Genomic DNA, 12,848 nt, shown 5'->3' on the forward strand with positions numbered 1-12,848 from the left:
CCTGCCTACTTCTTCTGCTACTACAACAGCGACAGATACATGAACGGCGGGCAAGGGTGTCGGCAAGGGTGAGACGTCTTTCAGCATCCCAGTGTGCTCACTAAAGGTTTGTCACTGCGGCTCCAATTTTGTAGGTGTGTCGACAGCCACCACCGTGACAGATTCGTTCAGCGCTACGCAGTGAAGCGAATACAACGAGTTGATAGCAAGCCGACCTCTGTGAAAACTTCTCAGAGGTCGGCACTGAGAAGTTAGTCAACTCAACAACGACATTGCAAGACGCTTAGGTAATACTGCATGGCCGACAATAGCTAACTTCTACAGTTGTCATGGCAAAAACAAAAACTGTATCAATGCCAGCAGCAACCCTTTACCGCACTGGTGTTCCCCAGCCAAGTCGCAGACGGCCTAGTGAGTGCAATACCTGCACTCATAAACTCTGGATAAAATCTAGAGAACATCAAAATAAGCTACTCGGTTAATCTAAAGTTTTTCAATCTCATGTCGAAGGCGGGTGTAAATGTTTTCCATATCGAGCCACTCGATTTGATTTACCCCAGGAAGCTACTCCGTATATCCAGGGCGTACTTGGCCAGGGTATATCCGCTCAATCTCATGCCGAAGGCGGGTATGGGATCTTGGAACCATCCGCGCGGGGACGCTCACGAAGGGTGACCGCAGAACTACTCGGTGCAGTAGGATTGCGTAACGATCCACGGCGTGCGGACTCCGCCGAGCGTCGACGGAGGGAATTCTGACCTTGGTGCTGATTAGACTCGGACCGGCCTGCGCTTCGTGGAGTACTGTTCGCGCCGGTTATCGATACTTTCTTTGCTGCGGCTAGCAGTCGTGTAGCTTCCATTTCACGCCGCTGGGCTTCCTTTGCCGCCTTCGCCAGCGCTGTTTTATCAGCGATTAGCGCGTTGATCTACCACGCCGCAGCAAATTAGGACAACACCAGCAGCAAAAAGAGGCGTTGACACAAATTCAGACACAAAGGCAGAAAGAGATCATTTAATCGGTTGAAACAGCTTCACTTGCATTTTTGTCGACAAACAGCCACATTTCATCATTGCACGTACCTTCGCGTCTAGCCGAAGCGTCTTCTTCTCCGCAGTCTCGGCCTTCGACTGCAGCTTCCGATTATCCGCCTCCGCTAACGCCAGAGCCGTTTTCGTAGCGTCCAACTCGTGCTGCAGTCGCTCCGCCACGTGCTGCTGTTCCGCCATCCTAGCTCGGCTGATAGAGGCCCAGTCGCGCGCGGATTCGAGCTGAGCCACGTCACGCCTGGCCCCTGCAGCGCGCTCTCGAGGTTCTCGATCGTGGCGCGGCCTTCACGATGCTTCGCTTTCGCCTGTCGACGGCAAAAAAAACACCCGCGGAGAGAACGACAGAGAAAAAAATCAATATCAGTCCCCTCTTGACCCTGGTACAGTCGGTCAATCCATCGAACAGCCAGGCTAATCCCTGCATTCTCCTCGCCAACTCACTTCAGAACACGAATGCTACGCACCCGTCTGCTGTCCTGGACGAGGGCGACCACCATGCGATGCACCAGATCGGGGGGCATGGATGCGATGAGTGCCGCTGCAGCAAGTCCATCAACAAAGCCACCAATGTGAGAAGGAAGACCCTCTCTCCAGGCACCGGGAGGAACAGGTGCAGGTGCAGGTGGAACAGAAGGGTAATTTAGGTAGTATCGGCCGACCTTCCGCCTCGGGGAACGCCACGACCTTGTCCATGCACACGGCTTCGAAGTGCTTGGTCACGAACCGGAGGCATCTGCCGAATTGGACCACAATGGGATGTTTAGTGTCCTAAAGTATCTGCAGATTTGGTCAATCTGAATCTAAATCTAAATCTGAATGTGCAGGTGGCGTACAGGTCCACGAGCCGCGCCACCTGCCTCCTCCTGATTGGCTTTCGCCGCTGCTGCTCAGGCTGCTCGGCGGCCTCCTCGGGAGTCTGCAGCAGCGCCCGACAGCGAGGCACGTGGATGGACAGCGAGGCGCTGCCGAAGCCCTGGCGGCAGTGCGGACACGTGGCCACGCGCCGCAGCTGCGCGCGCTCGGAAAGAGGCCCGCCGCCCGCCTGCAGCACCGCCAGCGCCCGCGCGTCCTCGTCGTCCATGGCACGTCCAGGAGCTGCTGCGACTGTTGTCGATTTCTATCTAGGACGTTGATTTTCTAGGACTGAACCTGGAGAAAGTGATGTTTGATGTGGATTGGATAGAAATGGCGGACCAATCAGCGTCAAATATCAGGGCAACTTCAACTTGCATATATTGCGTCGCTGCAATAGAGCTCGCTATAGCTCGACTATCCTAGCGCGAAAAAGAAAAAGGTGGAAAAGTGTGGATTTGTACGTGGCGGGTGGGGGCGAGCCAAGCGGATGCGTGCATGTCCGACTTACACGGCGTGCTGCGTGACAGGGTCCCATGGCGCTGTGGGCATGTACGAGTCGGGTGAGGCCAGTCTGGTCACCTGCTCGGGCGTGAGCTTGATGTCGGCGGACTGCAGGTTGCTCAGCTGGCGTTCGGCGTGCACGGACTTGGGCAGCGCCACGAAGCCGTTGGCCAGGCTGAAGGCCACCAGCACCTGCGCTGGAGTGACGTTGACTTCATGGGCAATCGCGACCAGGGTCGGGTCGTCCATCTTGGTAGCCCTCGCCAGAGGGGAGTAGGCCTGCAGCAGGATGTCGTGTTCCTGGCAGTACTTGACGAGCGACGAGCGCATGAGCCACGGGTGCAGCTCCACCTGATTCACGCACGGCTTGACACGCGCGGTCTTGAACAGCTTCTCCAGGTGTGCCTCGCTGAAGTTGGACACGCCAATGTCCTTCAGGACGCCCTGCTCATGCAGGTCCTCGAGCGCTTTCCAGCTGTCCGCGCGCGTGGCAGCGTCACCGGGAGCATGAAGAAGGTAGAGGTCAATGTAACCGAGGCCGAGCTTGCTGTTGCTGTCATTGGCGGCTGCCAGCGCCTTGTTGTATCCCCAGTTGTCGATGAAGATTTTGCTCGTCACGAAGATCTCATTACGAGGGATGCCAGAATCTTTGATGGCGCGACCGACGTCGGTCTCGTTCTCGTAGTACTGGGCGGTGTCGATGTGGCGGTAGCCCACCTTTAGAGCCGACAGGACGGCGTTGTAGGTTTCGGCACCGGGCTCGGACTGGAACACGCCAAGACCGATCATGGGGATGAAGGCTCCACTGGGCAGAGTCTTCGTCGGGATCTTCGGCGTCATTGCTGGGGTTGTATGCTCTTGGTCGGTTCGACGGATATTTAAAAGTGCGTCCACTCAGCATCAGCTCCGAAGCCTTAGTTGGGTCGGAGCTTGGGCAGGAGGTAGGTACAGCGGTGATGACAACAGCCGGGATGACATCCGTAAGCAGGCCTTGATTGAATACGTGAACACGTACAAGTATCGACTTCGTACTTTTATATAAGTGTATACTAGTCATTGGCCTCATTCAGACAAAACTAAGATCTGGATCCTGAAAAAAAAAAGCCTCATTTGCCGCGTGTTCAACTATGCGGGCGGAGTCTGGCGCATAATCATTCCGAACATGAATTCTGGCATGGTGGAGGGGGGGGGGGGGGGGGGGTACACACGCACGTCAACACAATTTGGCTACGTCACTGAAAGGGACTGACAATGCTATCGCGAGGTATACGTAAGGCGGTACGTGTTCACGTATTCAATCAAGGCCTGCTTACGGATGTCATCCCGGCTGTTGTCATCACCGCTGTACCTACCTCCTGCCCAAGCTCCGACCCAACTAAGGCTTCGGAGCTGATGCTGAGTGGACGCACTTTTAAATATCCGTCGAACCGACCAAGAGCATACAACCCCAGCAATGACGCCGAAGATCCCGACGAAGACTCTGCCCAGTGGAGCCTTCATCCCCATGATCGGTCTTGGCGTGTTCCAGTCCGAGCCCGGTGCCGAAACCTACAACGCCGTCCTGTCGGCTCTAAAGGTGGGCTACCGCCACATCGACACCGCCCAGTACTACGAGAACGAGACCGACGTCGGTCGCGCCATCAAAGATTCTGGCATCCCTCGTAATGAGATCTTCGTGACGAGCAAAATCTTCATCGACAACTGGGGATACAACAAGGCGCTGGCAGCCGCCAATGACAGCAACAGCAAGCTCGGCCTCGGTTACATTGACCTCTACCTTCTTCATGCTCCCGGTGACGCTGCCACGCGCGCGGACAGCTGGAAAGCGCTCGAGGACCTGCATGAGCAGGGCGTCCTGAAGGACATTGGCGTGTCCAACTTCAGCGAGGCACACCTGGAGAAGCTGTTCAAGACCGCGCGTGTCAAGCCGTGCGTGAATCAGGTGGAGCTGCACCCGTGGCTCATGCGCTCGTCGCTCGTCAAGTACTGCCAGGAACACGACATCCTGCTGCAGGCCTACTCCCCTCTGGCGAGGGCTACCAAGATGGACGACCCGACCCTGGTCGCGATTGCCCATGAAGTCAACGTCACTCCAGCGCAGGTGCTGGTGGCCTTCAGCCTGGCCAACGGCTTCGTGGCGCTGCCCAAGTCCGTGCACGCCGAACGCCAGCTGAGCAACCTGCAGTCCGCCGACATCAAGCTCACGCCCGAGCAGGTGACCAGACTGGCCTCACCCGACTCGTACATGCCCACAGCGCCATGGGACCCTGTCACGCAGCACGCCGTGTAAGTCGGACATGCACGCATCCGCTTGGCTCGCCCCCACCCGCCACGTACAAATCCACACTTTTCCACCTTTTTCTTTTTCGCGCTAGGATAGTCGAGCTATAGCGAGCTCTATTGCAGCGAAGCAATATATGCAAGTTGAAGTTGCCCTGATATTTGACGCTGGTTGGTCCGCCATTTCTATCCAATCCACATCGAATATCACTTTCTCCAGGTTCAGTCCTAGAAAATCAACGTCCTAGATAGAAATCGACAACAGTCGCAGCAGCTCCTGGATGTGAAGAAAGGAATTGTTCTCGGCAGTTGTGTTTAGTCATCACAATGGTGCTTTCTGAAAACTGAAATTGCTATTCCATCCCTTCTTGTAAAGATACAGTGTTTTGGTCAATGAGTGCTCGAGGCTGTGAGGTCAAGGAATTGGGATTCTAGAAAGGAGTGGGGGCAGATTGGGCAGCTCACGAAATTTCTCGGGTTCGTGGAGGAGAAGAAACTTGGCGACATTCGTACGATTATGAATCGTATGGCTCACCAAACGCAACATAAGCTCATCTGTACGTAAGCACTCATCTAATCCAGTATGCGTACATATTACAGTACTAGAATTGAGGTTCATTTACCATGCGCCAAGTGTAGTATTCTCGCATTGATACTGATAATACTCCATACATCAAGCAGGAAGCAGAACCGCTACGATTACTATGTTCGAGTGGCATGCTTGGCAAGCATTGCATATTGACTGAAGGTCACTCCAGCTTTATGTGAAGAGGTATCGAATGCAATCACGATGAGCACAATACGAAGTCGACGAAAAGTCAATGTCTTCTGCGAGTAGCTACAACCTACGACTGCGTAGAGAAGCATGTATGCATCATTCCGTTTGTTCGTAGAATGCAGCTCTAAGGCGTTTCGCTAAATTGTTATACAGGAGCTGGGGAGTGTGCCGAAGGCATTAACCCTAGCGTTTCATCAGCACAGATCCAGGCGCTTGCTGCCGCATGATGGACAACAACTTTTCTGGTTAGTGTTTACGCAAATTTAGTCTTGCGCTTCTTAACGACTCCAAGAGTGAAGTGAATAGTTTATTATTTGTTTGGCAGTGAGATCCAGGTGTGACCGACGAAGTAATTTATCCGTAAATGCATCGTGTTCTCGCATATATTTAACATGGAAGGCCTCGGTAGCCAAGACGATCTCTGCTCACCACAAATGAATACTAAGTTAGAGGCGGAAAACAATTTCAGTGAGAGTAGCTCAGGCACATACTTCATAGTCGTCTGTTTCCGGAGTATCCTCTTGATGGTGGTGCTACATTTCAACTGGCACGCCAGAAGCTCACGGAGTTTCTGGTTCTCCAACTCTGCGTTTCTTCGTAGTTGTTTTTGCTTCCTTGCCAGGTTCTTCCATGCGTAGTAGAACTCGTCGTCAGTAGGCTCGGGCAAACAGAGTTCTTCACTTGAACTCGAAGCCTTGATCGCCTGGCGAGACTGTTCTTCCAGGTCGTCGACTCGCTGCTGTAGGGCTGCGGCTTCCACCCGTAGCTCGAGCAACTCCAACCTGTGAAGATCCCGCGAGCGATTCCGTCCAGGCACTGCCAATTTGGCCTTGAGACGGAGAACTTCCTGCTCATCGGACCTTGCTCGATAACTACGCATGATGTTATCGCGCTCGAACAAGTTCTGCGTTGGCAACAACTTATCGACTGTGATCTCGTACTCCGGATCGCCTCCGTCGCTACCAGAGCTGGTTCTGGGGTCATCCTCACACTCGTCAATTAGTGCCAGAGCAGCTTCCAGCGTCTCGAAGTCTTCGCCGTCCATTTTGCAACGTGACAATCAAGCAGAAAAATGAAGAGTGAGGGTACGCCAGGCCTTGAAAATGTCCACGCCTGTCCATTCTCCGTAATCCTGCTGTTGCCTTGCAGCTGACTTGCGGCAACTTATCGGGGAGCACAATCTTGCTATCCGGGAGGGTACGCCAGGCGTATACGCTGGCCCATTCTCCGTAATTCTGCTTTTGCCTTGCCCCTGAGTTGCGGCAATTTATGAGGGAGCACAATCTTGCTGTCCGGTCCACGAAAGCTTGCCTATGTACGCAAACAGCTGTCCGTCGCGCGATTCGCCATCAAAATATGCATCGGTCTTCTGGCGGGAGTGATCGGTTCACCAAGGTGCTCACATTCGTACCGGTGACAAGCGTATACAGTGCGCCGATAAGTTAGTACATGATCAAGTCGTCGCCCGTACGTGAAGGGTGTTCTGGTTTTGAGGGAAATTGTGTCCGTGCCTCTCTGGTTTGTGTGTTGGGCCCGTCCTCTCAACTACTCACATTGACTGCAAATGACGTGTTCATCTCGCCCGGTAGGTTGATGTTCACGTGAACTGAGTACATCAATCGACAGCTGGTCCCACGCGGATCACACTCGATGTGCTCTTTAGCTTTGAAGTATGCGAGTTGACTCACAGGACAATTATCGGGAACCGCAATTGCAGGCTGAAAGTCGTCGAGGCCAAATAGCTCTACGATTTTGTGGACGAATGTCTGGTCAGCAAATATGTTTTTACTTAAACTACTGTCTACTGGAGTGATTCTCGTAGCAATCTGTGCTGGAATAAATTCCAGATCCAGGAATAGACACGCAGAGAAGGGACTGTAATCGTCGTCTCAGCCAATCAAAATCTGTGCAAGGTAGGTACAGATGTATTTTGGGAATCCCAGATCTGTCTCAGATTCGTAGCACGATGGTACCGAAAACTACCGATCTACCTCTGTTACATGTAATACCCAACGGCCCTCAGGCTCAGCCGCTGCCACCGCCGCCGCTGCAACTAGTTGTCACAGCGGGATTCCTCGTAATTGGGGATGCACATACAAAAGTATGTTCGTCTCCAAATCTGATTCCTCTGATTCCTAGACCTTAGCAGCTGCACCCATTGCTTTATATTGTACGCGCATCCGCTTATCATGTGCGAGTGTAACCACGGCAGCATTTCCAAGTCGCCCTTAGACGCCGCTCCATCTATAGCAATACAGGAGTCATTGGCTGCGGTATGGACACTCACTCAACAACTAGTGTTCGCACAAACACTGGATGTATAGCAAACGATAACGTTTGCAAGCTTTCTGTTCGTGAATAGCTAATCATGCTAACATGTTGGAGGAGTTCAGCGGTTTTATTCTAGCGAAGAATATGAACATGTTGGTGGAGGTAGACAATTTTATGTCGGATGGTCTGTGAACTCATGTTTGTACATCAATTTTGCTGCGATAATTTTGTGGCTGTGCATATTTCCACGAGAACGGCTCTCGATTGACGAAGTGATGCCCCAAACAACAAAATCGTGGCTGCCTTCAAGGTTCTGACTTGGTGAAAACGGACAAACACGTGTGCAAACAACACTAACAGTTAGCCAGTGTGTGGTAAAATTCGCCAACATCCCTCCGGAGTACGCTATCAACCACCGCCCAATCGCAAGTTGTCACTTGTGAAGGATGTCAGCCCTCATACAACTGCGCAAATGCTCAAAACTGAGCCACCCAACTCCAAAGCGACATTTTTGGCGGCAGCGCTGTCCGTAGGTTGAGTGTTTCCTCCTTCCTTTCGATTGCATAGAGCAACTGTACCACCTCCAAATGCACGTTTGTGGTGGCTCGTTTCATAGCCAGCGCTTTGCACCTTTCAGAGTAATAATTGTTGTATCCATCGCACAAAACTCATGGGACCATTTGCTGCGGCAGCATTCATTGCGATAGAGGTGCATCACAATACTTGGTACACATGACAATACGTGTGTTTGCCTTCCTCTCTGTGTCGCTTACGCAATGCAACGTCAGGAGCATGAAGACGCATCACCGCATTCAACACCCACGACAGTACAAGGAGTCAGATCGTCGCCAAGCGGTTTTCGTCCACGCTCCTGGACGAGATCAATACTTGGATCGTTCGATCGATGTTTGTACAGCCACTTTACTGTAGATTCCCAGCTTTAGCTGCCTCAAATATGGCCTCAGATCTTACTGCAGTCAAAGTACCCGCGTGCGTGATCAGCCATTATTGCACCCAAACGAGATGGAACTTCTGCTTGCCGAATCCAATGAGACACTAGATACGTATTCCAACTCTGGTTGAGCAAATACGTTTGCGTATTGGGCAAATGCTTGCCCTGGTCGTATGGTTCGCAGTTCGTCAGCTTAAAATTACGCAGACACCAACAGGTAACAGAGGACCCAACTGACGTCCCACGCCGGAGCCACTCACGCACCCCAATATAAATTAACACTCACGCGTTTTCAGCGTCACTAGCGGCTTCTTGATCTGCTCGTCCTGCTTGGTCGTCGAGTACTGCTTGTCCGTCCTTGTCTGCGAAGATCGAAGAGAAACCAAAATAGGCGGATCCAGATCCGCTGGATCCACTTGTTTGTAGCTTGTGTACGCGTTTTGAAGTTCTTGTTCTCGTACCGAATACTTGACGTCCGAAGAGAGTACACCACACGACCACTCATCGAAATAATTGTACGCCGACGTCCGCTACCAAGCCCATCCGCTTACTGCTGTGTTTTACTTCAGGTTGCGAGACAGCACCCACCGCGTGAAGACTCTTATGGTGCTAGATGGTACGGCGATATCCAGGCATTATTTTCCACGTTACCATGCCCGACTTGTGCAGAAATTCGACACGAACTCGCTACTTTTGAGCTGGACCATTCGAAAAAAAAACGTTACCCTTTGAGATTGCTCACTTGAGCTGGTCAATGTTGTTTTGGATGATGACAATCAGCACGAGTTGGGTATTCGCCTCCTTCCAATCCGACGAAATGTGAGCTCGGTCGTATAGCCACCGAGATAGACTCTAGTGTTGCCCTTTTGCGGCTGCCACCACGCTGGATTCACTCCAATGAACGGTTTATCGGGATCGATCGACTGCGAAAAGTTGCTGCATCCTGGGGAGTGAACCAGAAGGCACTGAAGCAAGCTCGAATCGTCGCGCCGCACAACTTGCACTATTGATCCGGAGAATTCCTTTTATTAGAAGAATGGTTCTGTCTGCCACGCGCTGGTTTCTGTTGTCGTAGGCTCTTTGTTCACACCAAATTCAGCAACGCCAACGATCCGACGGGGCTCAGTTGGCATGAATACAGCAGTTAAGAGTCTATGATGAGGAAGAAAGAGACTGTGGCAACAGCGCCGCGGGTATTAGAAGTAAGTTTGCTGCGCAGGACGAAGCATGTATGCAGTGCATGCTTCGTAAAGTTGCCACTGGCAACTTTCGCCCGCAGAGAAGCACTACATACATGCCTTAAGGTAAGGCTCATAACATTTATCGTTGCGTTCTGCCGGTACGCCGGGTAAGCTTACCAAGGAATCATCGCATTCTTTTGATAAGTAGGTATGGATCAAGGCTTGGACATCGCGCAAGTCCCGGCCTTTGCATCAAATTTGTAGTGAACGCTGCGACGCCAAAGATTAGAGCTAGCGGTGTCAACACGTGCCAAAATGACTGCAGCACTTCGGCTCACTCTGCCCCAGTGCAAAAGAGCGTCCTCGAGGGGACTCGAACCCCCAATCCCCGCCTTCGGAGGGCGATGCCTTATCCATTAGGCCACGCGGACAGCACACGAGCACCAGTCATCCTTGGCCAGAGCAGAGACGCAGCAAAACCAAAGCAGAAACGGGCGATCCGCTTTTGTCCGGTGCCAAAGCGCACTCCGCCACCCAAAACAGTAGCATCGAAATGGCACTGCAATGTCCACTTCATAGCGTGCAGCCAACCTCTCCTCCCACCTGCAAGTACCAGCCCCACAGCAGCAGCAACAACAAGTCCATGCTTGTCAGTGGCAAAAAGTATCTTATCCATCTCCCCTAATCCCTCAACCAGCCGTTTCTCACGAGTCGCGCGCTCATTCGTGGAAAATGGAGCAGGTCAAGCAGCTGCAGGCTGAGGGCAATGCGCTCTACGCCGACGGGCGCTACGACGCCGCGCGCGCGAGCTACACGCGGGCCATCGCCCTCCTGACCGCAGAGGATGAAAGCGCGTCCAATTCCGCGTCTGTTGATGCCGACGCGGCCGCGTGGAAGGCTCTGACGGCCGCGCAATTGCTCTCGAACCGCGCACAGACCGCCATCCAAGAGCGCGACTTCGCGGCGGCGCTGCGCGGTCCGCTGCAATGCTCTAAGGCTATAAAATAGTGCAAAATAATAGTTGTTTATTGTTTTCTTGTCGTTCAGACGCCACGCAGGCTCTCAAGCACCACCCGCAGAACGAGAAGGCGCTGCTGCGCAAGCTCGTGGCGCTGGAGAACCTGGAGCGCTTCGAGGCGGCGCTGCAACTGGTAAACACCGTGCTGGACAACGGAGAGAAGCGCGCGCCGACGGCGTTCCAGTACTGCGTGGCAGCCAGGCGGCGGCTGCGCAAGAATCTGGCGAGGGACCGCGAGGTGGCCGCCAGCGAGGTCAAGCAGATGGGCAAGATGGTGCACGACAAACAGCAGCTCCGCGTCAATTTCGGGTGCGTGCTGATGGCGGGCACCGGCGGTCTCATGAACGGACACTTGGACGCTGATGTTTTTGTGTTGTTCTTTTTCGTGCTTTGTGGGTGACTGTGCTGTTTTCGAGGTAGATGTCTGCTGCCGTCACAAATTCCGCTCGACCAGTTCTTCGACGTGAATGTGAACATCGGCAACGAGTTCGGCCTCTTCCGGCGCGATTACGTGACGGCTGGGGGCACATTCATCTGCAGTGCTCACTGCGAAACAACAGTGACGGCAGGTACAAATTGGTGTTTCAAGAACCGTTGGACCCGTCGGACGTCGGCGACGCAGGGAACGCCAATGCAACTGGCAAGGTGACGCTGAATGGCCGAGGGAAGGCGAGCTTCAGGGTCGCCGTTGTGCTTGCTGGCGCGTCGGAGGGTGCAGATTCGACTGCACCAGTCGCACTTCAGGTCCGCGCTCACGAGATGTCCAAGGAAACGTGGAACTTATTCCCCGTGGTATCGTTGCCGTTTACCGTTGTGCCTGCTGGTGGAGAGTCGAAGGAGGGGATCACAGGCGACCTCGGTGTGCATTGCTGCCGGGCCGTAGCGATGGATGGGCTGCGCCACGACATTCTTCTAGCTGAATCGCCGGGGAATTTGGGTAAGTAACGATGTCTTTTTAATCGAGACCTCAACACTAGGACTGGTACTCACGCAAGTTAATGGTGATGTTGCACTGGTACTTGTATGTGTTTGTTGCTCAGGGATTGGAGGCAAGCTGTGGGACTCGTGCCTAGTTTTGACGCGCTATCTAGCCGCTCGACGAGAGTTACTTGTCGGGAAGCAAGTGGTCGAGCTCGGCAGTGGACTGGGCCTCGTTGGCATTTTCTGCGCGATGCTGGGCGCGAAGGTCACCCTAACAGACATGCAGGTACTGTGAGCACGCAAGCCCCGGCTTGCTGCAACTCCACGCTCGTGTATCGTCACCTTGCCGATCCGACGGACTCAGCATGTTGATCTGCCTTGACGATGTTTGGTTGTGCATAGGAGGTTATTCCGTTGCTAGAGTACAACATCCGCTTGAACTTTACCGAGCAAAGTGAAGGGGGCGAGCTGACGAAAAGCGCTGCTAAAGGAGGTGTTGCTGTCGTCCCTGTTGCAAGAGCGCATCTCTGGGGAGAACCTCCGCGCGATCTGCCGTCTCAACTGGACGTGCTGGTGCTCTCGGACGTCGTCTACGATCCGGTAGGGTATGCGCCGCTCGTGTCATCGCTTGAGGCACTATCGACGACGGAGACGCTCGTGTTGATGGCACACCGCTCGCGCAACCCAATGGAGCATCAGTTCTTTGAACTGCTGGCGCGGAGCTTCTCCTGCGAGCAGATCGATTGGCTTTCCACCGAAAAGACCGCCCCGAAAGCGTCTCCAGCTGGCGGCCCTCCCACTGCTGAGCAAGCTCTGCAGGACGTGAAAATTTTTGAAATTCGGCGGCTGGCAGCGCAATGACCGGGCCGGATCGACTCCCGTTGCTAGCTCTCCGAATCTGTCTTCGGTGCTGCATTGGTAAAGGCCCCGTAGGTGAGCTTGCTGCGACGTCAGGGATGTGATGGGTGGGAATGGGAAGCAGCGAAAGGGCAAACACGCAAGTTGTCTCCTGAAGTTTGTCGAGTACACGAAGTGAGACGGA

At 53.5% G+C, this 12,848-nt stretch overlaps 5 protein-coding genes across 7 annotated transcripts; 2 read left to right on the plus strand and 3 right to left on the minus strand.

Moving 5' to 3' along the window:
• Window positions 1-613: 613 nt before the first annotated feature.
• IUM83_19720 (uncharacterized protein) lies at window positions 614-2,130 on the minus strand (the record flags this gene model as incomplete). Of its 3 annotated transcripts, XM_067944783.1 has the most annotated exons (6): window positions 614-928; window positions 1,083-1,217; window positions 1,286-1,354; window positions 1,514-1,587; window positions 1,709-1,782; window positions 1,883-2,130. In XM_067944783.1, 6 exons carry the CDS (start codon window positions 2,128-2,130, stop codon window positions 614-616), a joined length of 915 nt encoding a protein of 304 aa, XP_067786708.1. The 3 variants fall into 3 exon arrangements, with proteins under 3 accessions (XP_067786708.1, XP_067786709.1, XP_067786707.1); XM_067944784.1 differs by lacking the exons at window positions 614-928; window positions 1,083-1,217 and having other exon boundaries at window positions 1,282-1,354; window positions 1,491-1,587; XM_067944782.1 differs by lacking the exons at window positions 1,286-1,354; window positions 1,514-1,587; window positions 1,709-1,782; window positions 1,883-2,130 and having other exon boundaries at window positions 1,083-1,229.
• Window positions 2,131-2,408: 278 nt separating this feature from the next.
• Window positions 2,409-3,245, minus strand: IUM83_19721 (Aldehyde reductase; the record flags this gene model as incomplete). Its single annotated transcript, XM_067944785.1, has 1 exon — window positions 2,409-3,245. One exon carries the CDS (start codon window positions 3,243-3,245, stop codon window positions 2,409-2,411), a length of 837 nt encoding a protein of 278 aa, XP_067786706.1.
• A 613-nt stretch (window positions 3,246-3,858) lies between these two features.
• IUM83_19722 (Aldehyde reductase) lies at window positions 3,859-4,695 on the plus strand (the record flags this gene model as incomplete). The annotated part of the gene is made up of 1 exon (XM_067944786.1): window positions 3,859-4,695. The coding sequence occupies one exon, from the start codon at window positions 3,859-3,861 to the stop codon at window positions 4,693-4,695; it is 837 nt and encodes a 278-aa protein (XP_067786711.1).
• Window positions 4,696-5,850: 1,155 nt separating this feature from the next.
• On the minus strand, window positions 5,851-6,508 carry IUM83_19723 (uncharacterized protein; the record flags this gene model as incomplete). Its single annotated transcript, XM_067944787.1, has 2 exons — window positions 5,851-5,884; window positions 5,955-6,508. 2 exons carry the CDS (start codon window positions 6,506-6,508, stop codon window positions 5,851-5,853), a joined length of 588 nt encoding a protein of 195 aa, XP_067786710.1.
• A 4,091-nt stretch (window positions 6,509-10,599) lies between these two features.
• Window positions 10,600-12,667, plus strand: IUM83_19724 (putative N2,N2-dimethylguanosine tRNA methyltransferase; the record flags this gene model as incomplete). Its single annotated transcript, XM_067944788.1, has 7 exons — window positions 10,600-10,843; window positions 10,915-11,194; window positions 11,306-11,454; window positions 11,508-11,629; window positions 11,723-11,822; window positions 11,926-12,092; window positions 12,209-12,667. 7 exons carry the CDS (start codon window positions 10,600-10,602, stop codon window positions 12,665-12,667), a joined length of 1,521 nt encoding a protein of 506 aa, XP_067786713.1.
• Between the last annotated feature and the right edge of the window lie 181 nt (window positions 12,668-12,848).

The sequence above is a fragment of the Phytophthora cinnamomi genome, assembly GCF_018691715.1.
Source record: "Phytophthora cinnamomi strain GKB4 chromosome Unknown Contig66, whole genome shotgun sequence".
Classification (NCBI taxonomy): domain Eukaryota; phylum Oomycota; class Peronosporomycetes; order Peronosporales; family Peronosporaceae; genus Phytophthora; species Phytophthora cinnamomi.